This window comes from Arachis duranensis, chromosome 1, assembly GCF_000817695.3.
Source record: "Arachis duranensis cultivar V14167 chromosome 1, aradu.V14167.gnm2.J7QH, whole genome shotgun sequence".
NCBI lineage: Eukaryota > Viridiplantae > Streptophyta > Magnoliopsida > Fabales > Fabaceae > Arachis > Arachis duranensis.
The window spans coordinates 11,202,337-11,221,012 of NC_029772.3; the positions used below are offsets into that span (position 1 = coordinate 11,202,337).

The 18,676-nt window shown below is 29.5% G+C and overlaps 4 protein-coding genes across 7 annotated transcripts; 2 read left to right on the forward strand and 2 right to left on the reverse strand.

Moving 5' to 3' along the window:
• Positions 1–965: 965 nt before the first annotated feature.
• LOC127745768 (protein STRICTOSIDINE SYNTHASE-LIKE 6) lies at positions 966–3,179 on the forward strand. Its single transcript, XM_052259494.1, has 3 exons — positions 966–1,370; positions 2,136–2,265; positions 2,829–3,179. Exons 1-3 carry the CDS (start codon positions 1,081–1,083, stop codon positions 3,102–3,104), a joined length of 696 nt encoding a protein of 231 aa, XP_052115454.1. The 5' UTR covers positions 966–1,080; the 3' UTR covers positions 3,105–3,179.
• A 230-nt stretch (positions 3,180–3,409) lies between these two features.
• LOC127745757 (probable LRR receptor-like serine/threonine-protein kinase At3g47570) lies at positions 3,410–9,207 on the forward strand. Its single transcript, XM_052259459.1, has 4 exons — positions 3,410–4,761; positions 5,041–7,265; positions 7,350–7,684; positions 9,071–9,207. Exons 1-3 carry the CDS (start codon positions 4,292–4,294, stop codon positions 7,679–7,681), a joined length of 3,027 nt encoding a protein of 1,008 aa, XP_052115419.1. The 5' UTR covers positions 3,410–4,291; the 3' UTR covers positions 7,682–7,684; positions 9,071–9,207.
• Positions 7,478–12,947, reverse strand: LOC107476021 (isovalerate--CoA ligase AAE2). Of its 3 annotated transcripts, XM_021136821.2 has the most exons (3): positions 12,406–12,947; positions 7,986–9,262; positions 7,478–7,604 (listed from the first exon to the last, which is right to left on the reverse strand). In XM_021136821.2, the coding sequence occupies exons 1-3, from the start codon at positions 12,883–12,885 to the stop codon at positions 7,577–7,579; spliced, it is 1,785 nt and encodes a 594-aa protein (XP_020992480.1). In that variant the 5' UTR covers positions 12,886–12,947; the 3' UTR covers positions 7,478–7,576. The 3 variants fall into 3 exon arrangements, with proteins under 3 accessions (XP_020992480.1, XP_015951237.1, XP_015951245.1); XM_016095751.3 differs by lacking the exon at positions 7,478–7,604 and having other exon boundaries at positions 7,680–9,262; XM_016095759.3 differs by lacking the exons at positions 7,478–7,604; positions 12,406–12,947 and adding an exon at positions 9,681–10,252 and having other exon boundaries at positions 7,681–9,262.
• A 2,984-nt stretch (positions 12,948–15,931) lies between these two features.
• Positions 15,932–18,490, reverse strand: LOC127745761 (isocitrate dehydrogenase [NAD] regulatory subunit 1, mitochondrial-like). Of its 2 annotated transcripts, none has more exons than XM_052259481.1 (4): positions 17,987–18,490; positions 17,497–17,724; positions 17,336–17,414; positions 15,932–16,206 (listed from the first exon to the last, which is right to left on the reverse strand). In XM_052259481.1, the coding sequence occupies exons 1-4, from the start codon at positions 18,488–18,490 to the stop codon at positions 15,932–15,934; spliced, it is 1,086 nt and encodes a 361-aa protein (XP_052115441.1). The 2 variants fall into 2 exon arrangements, with proteins under 2 accessions (XP_052115441.1, XP_052115439.1); XM_052259479.1 differs by having other exon boundaries at positions 17,497–17,736.
• Between the last annotated feature and the right edge of the window lie 186 nt (positions 18,491–18,676).

The following is an 18,676-nucleotide window of genomic DNA, read 5'->3' on the forward strand; positions in this document are numbered from 1 at the left end:
TTAAGAAGACATGTCAATTAATCCCTAATATAAAAGCTGTTGGGGATTGGATTTGCATGGAGACCTTAATTAGCCATATTATAATTAAAAAGTAAAGAAAAAATTCATGTGATAACGATGGATATGGTAGCGCAGCTAACATTAATGGTTGTTAAATGCTTAAACGTGGACCTGTACTTTGAGAGTTAATAAGTCTCGGACCTAAACAAATAGTGAAATAGTAGTACGTACGTAATATAGTAGTACGTACGATATATATATATATATACTTCTTTCTAACAAGCGTATGAAATTAATTTTTAGTTAGTTAATATTAATTAATATTTTTATTGTAAAATTAATTTTTAATTTTTAGAGAATTTAAAATTTAAATTTTAGAATTTTTAGTTTAAAATAAATAATTTAAAATAAATAATTTTTAAAAAGTTACTTTGATATTCACTGAAAAAATGGTTAATTTCCTAGAACTCATACTTAAATAATGTCTAATTTCAATTTTTATTTTTTACAAATAATTATCAGGTGTAAAATATTTAGGTAACATTGAATTTTTAATCATTTATACAAGCTTGTTTAATTATAACATATAATTTATTTTCTTAATAATCACATTCTAAGAACAACTTTTTATTCATATTTTACAACTTTAATGCTTTTATTTATTAAATAGGGATAAAATAGAATAACTTTATTTAAAAAAGAGGTATATTTAAAAAAGAGGTAAAATTATTTATATTTAAATTAAAATTTATCTAACTTTTTATCATTTAAAAAAATTGGAATACTTAAAATTAAATAAAGACAAAAAAGACATACATAAATATTTTATATCTTATGGAAAACAGAGAAAATTGATATTTTCTATTAAATCAAAAGAATAAAATAAACGCATAAAATATGAAATTATAATAAATTTAAATCGGAAAACTATTCCATCTAAAAAAAAATTAGAATGGACTAACTCATTTAAAATCGTAATATAAAAATTTTAAAATTAAATCAAAATTATATATATTACAAACTAGAAAGTGAAGATATTTGTTTAAATAAAATGATGCATAGGGATTGCTGAGGGTGAGAATGGATAAGAAGGTAGAGGTTGTAACAGATGAAGTTGATGGATTGAAATTCAAATTAACGGATGGTGTTGATGTGGCAAAAGATGGAATTATTTACTTCACAGATGCTACTTACAAATACTCTTTAGAGGACCACTTCTTAGACTTGTTGGAGGGTAAGCCTCATGGTAGATTCATCAGTTATGATCCAACAACAAACCAAACAAAAGTGATTGCTCATAATCTCTACTTTCCCAATGGTGTTGCTGTCTCACCAGATCAACAATTTGTCATCTTCTGTGAAAGTTTTCTGTGAGTTTATTTTGTGTGGATTTAATTTGCTGTTTATAACACTACTTTTTCTTTAATTTCTCTGTTTTTTTTTTCATCATTATTATCACTTTTTGATAGATGCATATCATATCAATATTCAATATAGTTGGTTATAAATTATAGTCAGGTAGATACAGCTGAAAAATTAATATAATATTTTAAAAAATACTGTTTTAATTTTAATGTTTATGCTAAATTCTAATTCGTTTTTAATGTTTGAAACGTATGCTCTATTTTCATCCCAATATTTTATCTTATTTTAGTTTTCAAGTCAAATTTTTTTTTAAAATATTCTTTTTTTTTCTTTTATTTGTATTTTTTTTTATTATTCTATCTCTTTTGTTTTCAAATCACTACAACCATCATCACAATTATTATTTTTTTTCTAATAGAAAAAAGGGTATTTTTGGAAAATAAATAAATTTATAAAAAAATTAAAATAAAATATTTGAAATAAAAATAAAATATTTTAAATTTTAGAAATAAAATTAAGACTTAATATAATCGTGAGAGATTAAAGCAGTACTTTATCTTATAATATATAGTATGCATGTATATTTCATTTAGGGCATGTAGTAGTATTTATGCTTATAATGCTTTATTATTCTTCATTGTATGTGATAAAGTAGTGTGAATTTTTATCGTATAATTTTTTTCCCTTTTACATATTTTCTTTTGTTCTACTTAAAGAGTATGTGATGAAAATCACACTTATTTAATAAGGGTATGGTGGTTATTGTTCAGGATGAAGTGCAAGAAATATTACATACAAGGCCCTAAGAAAGGTACTATTGACAAGTTTTGTGACCTACCTGGTGCTCCTGATAATATTCATTATGATGGACAAGGAAACTATTGGATTGGAATAGCCACGGTAAAATAGTACCAACCCTAAGCTTCATTATTATTACTCATTCTATTCTATGTTATATAATTAAAAAATAATAACTTTACTAATAGATGATATATAATTAAAAAATAAATATTTAAATTCGTCTTTAAAAATTTTTAAATCCAACGTTTTAATTTTGTATAAATTTTTATTACTTTAAAATTATTTTCAGAAAAATTAATTAAAGAAGGGTTAATTTATGTTATAATAAGATTTTTTGAGATTTTATTATTTTATAATAATTTTTTTAATTATTTATTTATCTAGTATGCATATTAAAAATTTTATTGAAAGCCACAGAAAAATCAATCTATATAATTAAAAGTAATTTTTGGAAACTTCAAAGTAAGAAAATTTGTTGAGGACTAAAATCTCAAATGTAAAATTTGTTGGGATTAATTTAGATATATATTTACTCATAATTAAATGTTTGGATAAAATAAATTAAATAACTAAATTATCTATAGAGAGTACTGAAATTCCATACAAATTAAATTATTAATTAATTAATACCTAAATGTTGGTTAAATGTGAATGAATTACAGGAATTTACAGCTGGAATGGAATTAGCATACAAATACCCTTTCATTCGGAAGGCTGTAATGATGTTTTCAAAGTATATAATGAATCCAAGTTTTGCCAAGAATGGAGGAGTTATAGCTGTTGACTTGGAAGGAAACCCAATTGCTCACTATTATGATCCCAAATTATCATTAACAAGTGGAATTAAAATTGGTAATCACATTTATTGTGGCTCCATTTCCTACCCTTTTATAATAAGTCTTGATGTCAACCAATATCCTGCCACTCACTCAACTTGAACAATAAAATACATCTACCTCATAAGATTATATGATGTATGTTATATGTTTTTTAATTAATCTATTTTCTGACTATATATTAATTAAAAAGTTGATTAAAATCACTTTTAAATGTGTTGTTATATGAAAAAAAAGTTATAAATATTAGTAATATACTAATATGTGAATATGTTCATGATGTATTATATTATTTCTTTGATTTGGAGCCAATTTAGATAAATAATTTAATTAAATTTAAAAGTTTTTAAATAATTTTTTAAAAAATTAAAAATATATTTAAAAAATTATACAAAATATCATTAATATAATTTTTTATAAGTCGAAAACTTCAAAAAAAAATTTTTGAAGCTTCCAAACAGATCCTTAGTGCTTATTGAAGAAGAGGTTCGTTAAAAAGGTGAAATAATTGCTAACGTGGTCATTTTAGAGTTGAAGATAGCAACAAATTAATTAAAAGCATATGACATCATATATAGTGATTTATCTGAGAATTAAAGGTGGACCCAATGATTTTTTTGTCTTTTTTATCATCCGAAATTTTTAAAAAGTTTTACAAGAGTTTTTATTTGTTAAATAAAATATCTCAATGGTATCAAAAGTGAACGCACTTATAAGCACTATTAGAAATTTAGAATGAATAAATACATTAAAAATTGGTAGTGCAGCTTATTGCTACTCTGCCTGAAGTCCAAATTGACCATTGACCATGACAAGAAAAAAAAAAGGAATACTTATTATTTAAATTAATTTAAATTGGTCGAATAATTGATTTATTTGTTCGTTTAAATAAGTATTGAGTTTCGAATCTCACCTTATATATATGCAACAACTCATTAACTAACAACAAACGTTTAAATAGATATAAGATAATTAGTTCTTAACCTCTCGAATTGCAGATATAAATTAGTATTAATACACTAATTTTATAATTGACATGTCTTATAAATGTAATGTTGCCTAACCTCTAGGATGGGAAGTGCAATTCATGAAAACCACAAAGAAAGCAAAAGAAGACATAAGACTAAACAAATTTGAAGTCAAAACAAATAAAGAAGAACCGACCTAGAAAGTTATTTAAATCAATGAACTTTTAAGTCTTCAACTATATATATACACACATAGAGGCTCTCTTCTTCAGAATTTAGAGCCAAAAACAAAAACACAAAATCAACAAAGGTTAAAGATACATGTTTCTCAATAAAATGAAGCTTCTTCTTTTCTCCTTTACCATAAACTTGCTCTGTTTTTTTCAATCTAACATAGCTTCTTTTTCTCTAGCAATAGAAAACAACAACAATAATAATGATGAGCTTAACGCACTGCTCAAGTTCAAGGAAGCTATATCCAATGACCCTCATAAAATCTTAACCTCTTGGAATAGCTCCAACCACTTTTGCAATTGGCATGGAATCACATGTAGCAAAAGAGAGCAAAGAGTTTTGGAGTTGAACTTAGAAGGATATCAATTGCAAGGGTTCATGTCACCCCATATTGGCAATCTCTCTTCTTTACAAACTCTCAACCTTCAAAACAATAATTTCTACGGCGGGATTCCGCCAGAACTTGGTCATCTGTCTAGGCTGCGACTACTCTTTCTCGCCAATAACTCGCTGGCCGGAGAAATTCCAACCAACTTAACAAGTTGTTTGGAACTTAGGTATTGTTAAAGATATTATAGTGTTAGATATTTTTAGATTAATTATTAGTTGGCTATATTTTTCACCCTACATAAGCATACGCTTCACTTTTATTGATTAGTAATTTTTTTTAATAGAAAATACTTTCTGTACAACACAAAAAATATCTAGCAAGTATTCAAAAGTATGTGTATTTTGTTTTGAAATTGTTGTGTACTTGTGTTAAGAGTATTTGTGTATTTATAATATTTGTGTTACTTTTTTTCTAATCATCATAATATATATATATGTTTTTTCAGGCGTATATATTTACAAGGGAACAATCTTAGTGGAAAAATACCAATGGAGATTGGTTCTCTTAAAGAACTTCAATGGTTATGGTTGGCCAAGAATCATTTATCAGGGAAGATACCATATTCCATATGGAATCTTTCATCCCTTCTTGTTCTTTCTCTTTCATATAACAACTTGGAGGGAAAGATACCACAAAACATTGGCAACTTGAAACATTTGCAAATTCTTGGTATGGTTTCCAACAAATTATGTGGTATGCTTCCTTATTCTCTTTACAATGTGTCATCTCTTACTTACATATCGGCCACGAACAACCACTTTAACGGCTCTCTTCCGGCCGACATGTTCTTCTCCCTCCCTAGGCTCCAACTTTTTGAAATTGGAAGCAACCAAATGTCAGGTTCAATCCCTGTTTCAATCACCAATGCAACCTCTCTTAGAAGATTTGATGTCACTAATAATAGTTTTTTAGGGAAAGTTCCAAGTCTAGCAAAGTTGCATGATCTTTGGTGGTTGAATTTTGGTTCCAACTATCTAGGAAGTTATTCACTTAAGGACTCTGAGTTCTTAGAATCTTTGCAAAATTGTAGTAAGTTGGAAATATTGGACATATCCGCCAACAATTTCGCTGGCCGTTTGCCAGAAAATATAGCCAACTTTTCCGACCGGCTCAGAGAAATATACCTTAGTGATAACCTATTGTTTGGAGAAATTCCTACCACTTTAGGAGATCACATTAATTTAGATGTCCTTACCATGGAACTCAACTTTTTTATAGGATCAATTCCAACAACATTTGTAAAGTTTCAAACAATGAAAAGATTGGATTTGAGTTATAACAAAATCTCAGGACAAATTCCACCCTTTATAGGGAACCTTAGCCAATTGCTTGAGCTAAGAATCTCAAACAATATGCTAAGAGGAAACATTCCTCCAAGTATAGGAAATTGCAAAAGTTTAGAAATTCTAGACCTTGCAACTAACAATCTTAGTGGAGTCATACCCCCAGAAGTTATAGGTCTTTCTTCTTTGACAGTCCTACTAAACTTGTACGAAAACTCGTTGACCGGATACCTTCCTGGACAAGTAAGCCTGTTGAAATTTATTCGTCAGTTGGACGTCTCGAAAAATTATCTGTCTGGCGAAATTCCTGAGAATATTGGAGAGTTGGTAAACCTCGAGTACCTTAACTTACAAGGTAATTCATTCAATGGAACCATACCTTCATCTTTGGCTATGGTGAAGAGTCTCCAACATTTAGACCTATCAAGAAACAACTTGTCTGGATCGATTCCAACCGCGCTACAAGATCTATCTCTTCTAGAATACCTAAATGTTTCTTTCAACATGTTGGATGGTGAAGTTCCAAGAAAAGGTGTGTTTGGAAATTCAACTGCTATAACACTATTTGGTAATGTTAAGCTTTGTGGAGGAATCTCTGAGCTGAAGTTACCACCATGCCATGGTTCAAAACAACCAAGACATCATAGTTTCAAGGACATAGCAGTGATGATAGTTTCTATGGTTGCTTTTCCTGTTCTGTTGTGTTCTATGTTTGTTGCTTATATGATGAGGATAAGAAAGAATGAACCAATTTCAGATTCATCAGCATTAAATGACTTATTTGAAAAGGTGTCGTATCAAAGACTTCACCAAGCAACTAATGGTTTCTCAGCTAGCAACTTGATAGGGTCTGGAAATTTCGGCTTTGTTTATAAAGGCAATCTCGCCTCGACTAATAAAGTTGTAGCTATAAAGGTCTTAAACCTTCAAAAGAAAGGAGCTCGAGCGAGTTTCATGGCCGAATGCAATGCACTGAAACACATTAGCCATAGAAATTTGGTTAAGATTCTAACCTGTTGCTCGAGTACAGATCACAACGGCCGAGAATTCAAAGCTCTGGTGTTCAAATACATGGAAAATGGAAGCTTGGATAAATGGTTGCATCCAGATATTGAAAGATTTGAAGTGCCAAAAACCTTGATGAGTCTAAACCAAAGAATAAGGATTCTAATTGATGTTGCTTCAGCAATAAGTTATCTTCACTACGAATGCGCGCAGCCTATTGTTCATTGCGATTTAAAGCCGAGCAATATTCTTCTAGATGATAACATGGTTGCTCATGTTGGTGACTTTGGATCTGCAAGATTTCTGTCAAAAATCAATGACAAATCTTATAAGCAAAATATCATATCCAGAATAAATGGTACTATTGGTTATACTCCTCCAGGTATAATGTCATCTTCAAAAGAGTGATTTAAATTTAACAACTTTGTTTCTTAAGATGTATTAACCAATTCACAACATATTGCAGAGTATGGAATGAGTTCAGAGGTGTCGAAACAAGGCGACACGTATAGCTTTGGGATTCTTGTTTTGGAAATGTTAACAGGAAGAAGACCTACTGAGGAAACTTTTCAACTTGGTCACAATCTCCATAGCTATGTAAGGATGGCATTTCCAGATAAACTCTTGCAGATTGTAGATCCAATTCTTCTGTCCATAGAAATAGAAGGAACAACAGCAAAGAAATGTTTGTATTCACTCTTTAGAATTGGACTTGCTTGTTCTGTGGAGTCACCAAAAGAAAGAATGAGCATCGAGTGTGTTAGCAGAGAACTAAACCTTATAAAGAATTCCTTATAAAAGGTACAAATTAATTTCTTTTATTCAAAATAAGCATATGATAGTCAATAACAGTGATTAACACTATGAATTGAATTTTGTGCAGAACACCTTTCATGTGAATCAATTACAATTAATTATAACTAACTGGGTGGGTTAAGAAATGCTTCCTAATGCCTTGGCTTTCTCTCTAAGAACATACTTTTGTATCTTCCCTGTTGAAGTTTTTGGTATATCTTGAAAAATCACTGTTTTAGGTGCCATGTAATGTGGCAAATGATCCCTACAGAAGTTGATTATTTCTTGAGAATCCATATCATCATACCCTTCTTTCAACTCCACGAATGCGCACGGAGTTTGTCCCCAATGATTATCCGGCCGGGCAACAACTGCTGCTTCAAGCACGGCTGGATGGTTATACAAAACAGTTTCCACCTCGACCGAGCTTATATTCTCCCCGCCGGAGATTATAATGTCCTTCAACCTGTCCTTGATTTCTATGTATCCATCTTGGTGTTTCACACCAAGATCACCACTATGGAACCAACCATCTTTGAAAACTTCTTTTGTAGCTTTCAAATCTCTAAGGTATCCACTCATCACTGTGTTCCCTCTAAACATAACTTCCCCCATTGTTTTCCCATCATTTGGAACACTCTCCATTGTTTCCGGATCCTTGATATCAATTTCATCCAAGCCAACATGTGGAATTCCTTGCCTTGCTTTCAATCTTGATCTTTCTTGCGGCGCAAGTAAGTCCCATTCAGGCTTCCAGACACAAAAAGTGCCTGGGCCATATGTTTCTGTGAGGCCATAGAGGTGAGAAACTGTGAATCCGAGCTCTTCCATCTTGGCGATGATCTGAGGCGGCGGAGGAGAGCCACCTGTCATAGCCAATACCTTGTGATCGATCGGCTTCCTATCGAATGAAGCAGAGTTCACAATCATGTTAAGAACTGTAGGAGCTCCCCCCAAGTGTGTAACCTTGTAATTTGTCACATTATCAAAAATGTCCTTTGGCTTTACCTTCCTAAGACAAATATTGGTTCCAAATTGTGCCGCCACGCCCCAAGGAAGGCACCATCCATTGCAATGGAACATAGGAACTGTCCATAGATACACCGGGAAGAGATCCATTCGAAAGAGTAGAACTGTCGCGAGCGAGTTCAAATACGCGCCTCTATGGCTAAAAATTACTCCTTTAGGCCTTGATGTGGTGCCAGAGGTGTAATTAATACTTATAGGATCCATTTCACTCTTTGGCCTAACTATTTCAAACCCTTTTTCACCATTTGCTAGTAGCATCTCATACTCATAACTGATTGAAGAAGTGTCAATTGTTGAATCAGAATCAGAATCAGCAATTAGGACTAGAATTGGCAATTTTGAAGATGTTCTTTTGCATAGCAGGTCCAATGCGCTGCGCGCGACTTCAAGCAGTTGGTAGTCTACAAAGAGGATCTTAGCTTGTGAATGCTCCAGCAAGACTGAAACCATGGATGCGTCGAGGCGCGAATTCAAGGTGCAGATAATGGCTCCAGCCATTGGGACTGCAAAATGCAGCTCATACATTGCTGGAACATTAGGTGATAATGTTGCAACCTGTTTCAAAACAACATTGAATATACAATAGCATCAATGATTGAATCCATTCACCTTAAAGAGTTTAAGGATGCTTCCTAATATTTTTCTTAGTACAAGATTCAACAGCAATAACAGCCACTAGGCATATCATAATAAATAATATCTGCATTAAACCAGTTTTATATAAATCTCCTAACATCTAAATCCAAAAATATCAAGATGATTATAGAAGTCTCAGGCCTCTAAATGCTATTTATTAAACTTTGACTTAATAGTTAATCAATTACCAAAACCTAAAATATTAAACTGTGGATGAAACAGATACAACTTTTCAGGACTTTCACAACAAAATCAGAAGCAGAAACAGCTTCTAACTCTAATATACTGAGAAGTTATCAAAGTAAACAAAGTGACAAAAGTAATAAACAAAACTCACAACATCACCACGGGAAATCCCCAACTGAGAGAGAGAAGAAGCAAGTTTCAAACACCTTTGATGTGTCTCACCCCATTTATACTCCAAAGAACCATAAACAAGTGATGTTCTCTCTCTGCAAAACCTTGCTGCTCTCTCCAAGAACCTTAATGGAGTCAGAGGAACAAGATTTGCAGAACAGTGGAATAGACCCTCCATTGATTCCCATGATCCTTGATCCTTATGATCTTTGGAAAAGTTGCAAAATTTAAGTGATTTATGCGATGAAATGAAAAGGGTCGCTCTTGAATTCCTAAGAGAACTTGTCCAATGCATGTTCTTGAAAAGTTGGTTCATGGTTGTGGATAACTAGTATAGTTGACACTTGACACTCTTTAACAGTGTTTTAACGTGTCATGTGACAATGAAAACATAGTGAAAGTGATGAGTTTATCGGTTTCTGAGTAGAATCATCAAAGTAAGACCTAGCTAGTAACTCATCACAATTATGATCACTTTTTTTTCCAATGATTTGTTTGGTAGTGAGATAAGGAAATCAATGAAGCCACGTGTTGCATGTTATGTATAGATAATATAGATAAGAGAGAGGGCCAAATCAAAAGGATTATGCTAATTCTTAAAAAAATTGAGAGCTAAAGCGTGATTTTAAATTTTTTATTGTTTTTTTATATTTATTTTTTATTCTACTTATAAAATTAATGGTATAAAATCACACTTTATTTTTTAATTATTAAAAAAATTGAGAAGATTTATTTCCTATTAAATAACCAATAATTTTTTTAAATAATATAAACAATGAATTTTAATTTTAATTATTATTAGATATTAATTATTCATATCACTAATTAAATTTAAAATTAATTTATTTTTTTAATCTCATTATTTATATTATTGAATATTGTTGTTATCTATCCATACTTATCCAAATCTCGAAATTTCAATTCAAACAATGTGCATATAGCCAATAAGAATAAGATTTGAGTTTAGACTAAATCTCTAATATTCACTACTTTTATCATTTCAGTATTTCAAATTTAAAATTTACTATACTAATTTTTGAGATTCAGTTTTAGACACTATATTCATCTCTAAATTCTTTCTAATTTGAGTCAATAATCGGAGTGTTGAATTAGTTTAATAACTCTTACTTATTATGTTAGACACATAGCTAAATATTATTTTTTATTTTAAATTTTAAATAAGACAAAAATAAGATTGTTTTAAAAAATGAATAAAAATATAATGATTTATACATCATATATACTCTTTTTTTTTTTTGGTCATGTTTAAGTAGCAAAACGAAACGACATTTTATTATGTGTCCAAATTCAACATTTAGTTTACTTAATTTAGTACTAAAAAGAGTTTAAAGACTAATTTGATGTCCAAAATTAAATCTCAAAAATTAATATAAATAATTTTAATTTTAAAAGACTAAAATAATAAAAAATTATAAATTTAAAATACCACTTTAAAAATTTAGTGTTTTGAGTTTATGAATTTAGCATATTATCTAAAAATAAAACCTTACAGTATCAGCCATATCTAATACCTTGGCCACTTAAATCCACTTACATATATTAAGCTAATTCATCACCTAAATACAAAACATTAATAACATGAGGATTAAAAAATACCCACTAGCACATAGTTTGTCGCACATAAAATAATGGAAAGAATAGGTAATGCAATCTGAACATGAAAGATAAGATATAATAATGGCCACGAACTTACTCAAATTAATTATTTTAAATAATTCATCAAGATTGATTTTCTTGCTTTTAATTAAAAATTTACAACTTTTCTATTTAGAAAAAAAAAATGGACTAGCCGTTTAACTCACGATTTTTTCTTAAATGGGTTAGACTTTTATTTTAGAGCATGTATATATTTAATATATAATTTGGGGTGAATTAACCGTTTGACACGTTTAGTGAAAGATCTTTCTAAAATAAAAATAGTTATAAATAATAATTTTATGTGAAAATGATAATTAGGATGTGAATGTATATTGTGTTAAGAAATTTATTCAAATATATTAAATTATCTAACCGTTTTTAATTATAATATTTTTTATAAAAAAATATCTTCACATATTAAAACCAAAATATTAATGCTCAATTTAATCCTTAATTAGTTTCGTTTGGTTTCTGTCCTGTGACAAAATACAAATATAAAAATAAAAATGTAAAGATAAAAATATATTAGAAAGAGTAAAATACTGGAAAAACAAAAAATTATGGCTGAAAGATAGAAATGTGTAGATGTTTTATATTCCAAAACGGTAGACAACTAGACATAACAATAGACAGAAATACAGAAATTTTTATTCCTCAGAAATAATATTAAAAGAAGGTAGATCGTCATTCATGTGAATGATAAAAAGATAGGATTTTTTTAATTTTTTTCTGTCTGTATATCTTTATATTTATCAAACATAAGCTTAAGTATCACCTTATGCTATAAGAATAATAATTATTTTAGACATTAAGAATTTATATGATATATAGTAGTAAGAGTTTAATTTTCATATACTGACAGTATAAAATATTTTACACAATCGTACAATCACAATTCTTGAATTATTATTCACGCAGTCAATATAAAAAATAATTATTTTTATGTACGTGTAAAATAATTTTTCACTCACAACGCATCAAAATTAAATTCATAATACTAAATAAATAATAAATTAAAAAGACATAAATTAAAGGAGAAGACTTACTACATCACCAGGTGAGATCCCTAGCTGAGTGAGAGAAGAAGCAAGTTTCAAACACCTTTGATATGTGTCACTCCATTTATACTCCAAAGAACCATAAACAAGTGATGTTCTTTCTCCACAAAACCTTGCTGCTCTCTCCAAAAAACTTATTGGAGTCAAAGGAGAAGAATTTGCATCACAAAAAACAACACCCTCCATCGATGATCCTTGATCATCATCATCATTTGGATAATGGGAATTATTGTTAAGGGAACTATGAGCTGAAAATATTATTTGTGTTTTTCTACTATTGGAATAATAATAGTGCCTTAGAATAACATTATTACACAACTTCATCATGATGAACCTTTTATGGTTCATATGTTGGTGAAGAAAACAAGAAGATCTTGGAAAAGTATTGCTTACCCCATTGGAAAAATTGAAGGCACAAATCAAGCCACCACCACCACCATTCATAGATCTTAATGTTGCAAAATCCATAAGGTTTTTTAGTAGTACACCACACAAGCCTAGCTCTGTTTCACTTTATTGGGTTAGTGATATGTTTTTATGAATTATTTTATTTTATATATATGGGATAACCATCAAGCAGTTGGAAAATTAAAGTGCATTTAAAATTGCTTCCTCCCTTGTCTTCTAAGGGTATAAAAATCAACCATCCATGTAATTGTATCAAAATTTAATTGAGAATAAATTATTATTTTTTGTCTCTTAAATAGTTTAATTCTTTTGATAAAATAGCTTTTTAAAAAATAGTATATTAATTTTGTAATCAAAATTGTTAAAAATTATTATTTTTTTATCTCTTAAATAGTTTAATTCTTTTGATAAAATAACTTTTTAAAAAAATGGTATATTAGTTTTCTAATTAAAATTGTACCAGTTTAAAAAAATGCACTATCTTTTAATAACTAATAAATAATTTATATATTCAGTCCATTTTTTTAAAAATATTATTTGAAGTTTGATCTCTAATATTTTTATTATTTTTTAATTAATTGCCATTGGCATAAGAAAATTATAAAAAAACATTTAGCATAAAGTTACTAATTTTAAAAAATAAAAAATATTATTTTTAAATAAATTTACAAAAATTCGCTTCAAAATATGAGTGAATTATATTTTTAACTATGAAAACAAATTTGTTTCTCTGACACTAATTTGGAAATAACGTAACACACTCCAACACACCTATTGTGGGTAGACAACATGACTCATCAAAAATGACATTTAACCAATTCCTTAAATGTGTCCATGGCTATAATGTACAAATAAATACAGAATATAATACAATATGAGATAAGATATAATACCAGATAAGATGATATATAAATTTTAAAATATTATAAAATATAAAATAAAATTAGACACATTAATACGTAATAATATTTAGATATGTCTAGAAAAAATAATATACGACAACTTGCTTCAAAACATACATATCAAATTACTCATGACCAAGGACGGACATAAGGAGCGAGTGGTGACCTCGACCCCCCAACTTTTTTTAATAGTAATAAGTTATTATGTATATAATTTAATTTTTTTAAAAAAATTTATTTAGTATTTAGTCTAGTATAAATAAAAGTCTAATCTAATTTAAATATTAATAATTTTTAATATCTAAAAAATAAGTAACAATATTAAAAAAATTTGAAAAAGATATTATTACTAATATTTTTTAATTAAATAAAAATTTTTGAATCTCATAAAGTGAATTCTTTTTTTTTCTTGTGGCGGTCTTTTTTTATTCATTTGATATTAATTTTCTCTGTTCAACTGCTATAATTAAGAGATTTTTTTCAAGTTTCAACTATGAATATTGTGAAAAATAACTTAGAAACAAAATAAAAGATGAATTTTTTGCTAATTGTCTTTTAATTATATTGAAAAGAAAATTACTGACAAATTTGACACAAATTCCATTATCAGTGAATTTTATGATACGAAGAATCGACCACTTCGTTAGTAAAAAGTATACACATATATTTTTTATTTTAAAATATATTTTCTGTCGATATATTTTTGTAATACATCTTATATTATATAATTTTTTTACATAAATTTTAATATTATATATATTATTGCCCCCAATAATATCATTTCTGAATCCGTCCGAGTATATCCACAATCCAATAAATTGTCCACCCTAAATAAGGATAACAACTATAAGGAGAGCTCTTCTGATCTTTTTTTTTCCCATGTAGAAGATGAATAAATGGTCAAATTTTACACTTTGTATTATATTATTGTTGGTAGTAGTTGAATTAATTAGGTAGATTTATCTTTTGTTGGTGGGTTTTGCTCTGAAAATTTTTTAACCTATGTAACCAAATCTAACTCATCCAACCATTTAACTTTCTTAACTTATAATATAATTGTCGAGCAAAGGGGGAAAAAAAAAAGAAAGAAACCCTTAAATATCGTTATCAACTTGTATAAACCTTGTATTCGGTTACCAAAAAAAGTTTTACTTGAAAATACGTCTTATCAAGGGATTTAATACAATTCAATCAACTAACATAAATAATAGACACCGAAAAAAAAAAAATCAACTAACAAATGGACTAGCTAGAAGGTGCCCATTCCCCACAAGCCACCCTATATATGAAACATAGTAATTAGTAATTACTCATTGCACACTATGCTTGAGATTTGAGAGTTGTCCATAGCTTCCTAAAGTTGGCTAATTAGTTCTTAATTAGTTAATTAATTAATAAGTCACGTTAGAGAGACAATGGACTATTTATACAATGTGTACAATCTGAGTACTAGGGATAATAAGGATAATAAACATCTTTTCAAAAGTTTAAATTGATTTTGGGTTCACCAAAGATCGAATTCTTGATCTTTCGGATCTAGTACTCTAATATCATGTCATGATATCACTCATTCCAAAAGTTTTAGCTGATGAAAAAAGACAACACTAATGATTATATCTCTAATACTCTATAAACCTTCATTATATACATTGTATAAATATTGCATTAGCTCCTCATACTTTTCCTTAATTATATTAATTAGAATTCATTTTTCACATTATATTGCACAAGGCACGACTATATGCATGATTAAGTAGAACCATAAACACTAAATGAACCATAATAATCAACAAATAATAATGGTTAATTATAGAAGTTAGAACTTGGAAATAAATAGTAATAATTTCTTTTCTATAAAATCTTCAAGGATCATAAAAGAGTATCCAATACATCATTTTCTGACTTTCTGTGTTGCATTTGCACAAACATTTTTATTGTAGGGATTAAAATTTGCTATCTTCAATTTTGTGAGGCGACAAAAAAAATAATGTAGAAAAAAGAATTAGTAAGAAACAAAAACTAAAATATTTTTTCACCTTAAACATAAATGTCATTTTCTTTGACGTTGAAAAATATCCAACTACTTCAAAAATTGGATTAATTTTTCAACGTAATAAAAAAATTGAAAACGACATTTATTTTAAAAAATTTTAGGCTAACACCTTTTTTTTTGGTAAAAAGAAAAAAAGCAAATAATTTTAGAATTAATCTAAAGCATCTATTACTGCATCAACAACCTCTTGGGTGGTACTTGATCCTCCAAGATCCTTTGTTCTGACTTTTGCTTGAAGAATGACTTTTTGAACAGCAGTTTCTAATCTGTCAGCAAATGCAGGAAACTGAAGATGCCTAAGCATCATTGCAGAAGAGAGAAGAAGTGCAACTGGGTTTGCTGTTTTTTGTGCAACAATTGAATCCTTTCCAACATTTCCAGCTGAAGCTCCTTGCTCAAACACAGCATGTTCAGCACCAACATTACCTACCACAAGAAAAATGTTAAAGCGATTCTTTTTTTCTTTAATTCTGTTTGGAGAATAATAAAAATTGAGTAATAATGCTAGACAAACAATAACACAAAGTTATCTTATTTAACAAACTAAGACATCCTTGATTCCCAAACTATGATTCCAAACATTTTAGTAAAAATCAACCTATGAATCAGAGAGACCCACACTAGTTAAATTAAATGTTAATTAAAATGAACACTACAACTAACTATATTGATTCATCAAGTACAATATAGGGGGACAACTAACTAGTAACTACATTCATCAAGTACAATCTAGGGGGCTCATACTGTTAAATGGGTCAGTTGGTTTAAATTTGTTTTATTTATGGACTATAATTTTCAACTTGAACTATTTATGAATAATCTAATAGATTAAATGGATTAACTCATTTATTTTTTTATTTTATTTTTTAAAAAATATTTTGATAAAAAATAGGTCAAAAATTTTAAACAAATAATATTTTTTTAGTTGATAGACCAAATATTCAGAATCAAATAAAAAAAATATTAGCCAAAAATATTAATTTTTTTGAAAAATACAAAAAAATTACAAATTACCTATTTAACTCGTAAACTAGTCCGTTTAATCCGTTTTTTTTTGAATTAATCAAATTCAGTCAATTTAACTCAAAATTTAAATATGTTTAATTTAAAAGACAAAATAGGGAGTCAATCTTTTTCAATGAAAAAAAATTGGATGGAAAAAAAATTAGATAGTGTCCAATATTTGATCTCACTATTCATTGTTCTCTCTTATTAATTTCTGATCCCACTTATAGAATTAAAGGTGAGAGAACACATTTTATTCTTCAAATAAAAAAAATGGAGAAGATCCATTTCCCGCTAACTACCATTACAAGTTAACTAAAAAAGAGAAATACTACAGAGATGCTTAACTAAAAAATGAGATAGAGATGTTCTCTAAAATGTATCTCTTTAAAAAAATGTGAGCAAACATTTTATTTATTTATTTATTTATTGGTTTGTGCTAAGTTGTGCTTTAATACAATGCCTAAATATTGAATTTCCCCTTTGAGGTTTAGTAATGTAACAAAATTTTGCATTATATATATATATAATCCTTGTAAACTACATATACCTCCAGGCATGACTCCTGTGCCTCCACAAATGCCTGCTGCAGTATTTGCAACTAGATTTCCATAAAGATTGGGAGTCACCTACAAATAATGTGGAAATTAAATAGCTTCATGATAAACTCTATAAGTTACATATTAAATAAAAGTTTATTATTTAATGTACCATGACATCAAACTGCTCAGGCTTTGAAACAAGCTGCATGCAACAATTATCAACAATGATTTCATTGTATTGGATTGCAGGATACTTTTGTGCAACCTCTCTGCATGCTTCCAAGAACAGACCATCTGCTAGCTTCATTATGTTTGCTTTGTGCACCGCTGTCACCTTCTTTCTGTTGTTCAGATACGCATACTCGAATGCATATGATGCTATTCTCTCCGAACAGAACTTCGTTATCACCTTCATCATACCATTCGTAAACACACACACACACACACATACATCCACTTAAAAAAATAGAAATTTACATACAGTTATCTAGTTATCTTTATGTATGGTCAATAAATAAGAATTGTTAGATAATTTAATATGTCCGCTAAATTAGTATCTAATCTAATTATTTTTAACTATTATTTTTACATAAAAATGATCGAATCAGAACGTAATTTCTCAACTACAAAGAATCAAATTAGGGTTAAGAGAATTTTACCTTAAGACTTTCAACAACACCAGGCACAACCTCATGTTCAAGGCCAGCATATTCACCTTCAGTGTTCTCTCTAATCACAACAATGTCCACATTTTCATGCCTCGTCGGCAACCCTCTCATATTGAAGCAATTCACCAACGAAGCGTAGAGATCAAGCTCCTTCCTTAGATACACGTTCAGGGAGTTCACGCCACCGCCCATCGGCGTGGCCAGACCTCCCTTGATGCACACCTTGTTCTTTCGAATCGAATCCAGAACCTCTTCTGGAAACTTCTTCATGGTCCCGTGCACTTCGAATTTCTCGAAGTACACCGGAGCGTGCATGGCCTCCATGACCTGTTCCACGGCGTCGGTGACCAGAGGCCCGACGCCGTCTCCCGGTATGAGGGTTACCGGGCGAGGGGAGCCATCGCCGGGACGGTGCATGTAGGTTACGGATCTGGACGGTTGAGATCTGGAGATGAGGCGGTTGAGGAGTGGGATGATGGATCTTGCGGTTGTCATTTTCGGTTGGGTTGACGGTTATGAAAAGTGCGTTTGTATGGAGGAATAAGTTAGCTACGGTTAGTGTGGGAGGGAGAAGGAAGCCATGCGAAAAGAGAGAAAGGAGAAAGGAATGAAAAGTCTGTAACGATAACTAGGGGAGATCAGTGGAAGGAGCGAAATCCTAGTGATGGTGGTAACCAATTT

Bases quoted from the DNA above. Each gene is read 5' to 3' on its own strand.
- LOC107476021 (XM_016095751.3), bottom strand. From the start codon at position 12,885: ATGGATTTTGCAACATTAAGATCTATGAATGGTGGTGGTGGTGGCTTG. The intron at 9,263-12,405 runs GTAAGTCTTCTC...GTTTTGAAACAG, and splicing joins GGATCTCACCTGGTGATGTA to GTTGCAACATTATCACCTAA.
- LOC127745768 (XM_052259494.1), top strand. From the start codon at position 1,081: ATGGATAAGAAGGTAGAGGTTGTAACAGATGAAGTTGATGGATTGAAA. The intron at 1,371-2,135 runs GTGAGTTTATTT...GTTATTGTTCAG, and splicing joins ATCTTCTGTGAAAGTTTTCT to GATGAAGTGCAAGAAATATT. The intron at 2,266-2,828 runs GTAAAATAGTAC...AATGAATTACAG, and splicing joins ATTGGATTGGAATAGCCACG to GAATTTACAGCTGGAATGGA.
- LOC127745757 (XM_052259459.1), top strand. From the start codon at position 4,292: ATGTTTCTCAATAAAATGAAGCTTCTTCTTTTCTCCTTTACCATAAAC. The intron at 4,762-5,040 runs GTATTGTTAAAG...ATGTTTTTTCAG, and splicing joins ACAAGTTGTTTGGAACTTAG to GCGTATATATTTACAAGGGA. The intron at 7,266-7,349 runs GTATAATGTCAT...AACATATTGCAG, and splicing joins TATTGGTTATACTCCTCCAG to AGTATGGAATGAGTTCAGAG.
- LOC127745761 (XM_052259479.1), bottom strand. From the start codon at position 18,490: ATGACAACCGCAAGATCCATCATCCCACTCCTCAACCGCCTCATCTCC. The intron at 17,737-17,986 runs GTAAAATTCTCT...GGTATGATGAAG, and splicing joins GTGTTGTTGAAAGTCTTAAG to GTGATAACGAAGTTCTGTTC. The intron at 16,207-17,335 runs GTATATGTAGTT...TTCTTGTGGTAG, and splicing joins CACAGGAGTCATGCCTGGAG to GTAATGTTGGTGCTGAACAT.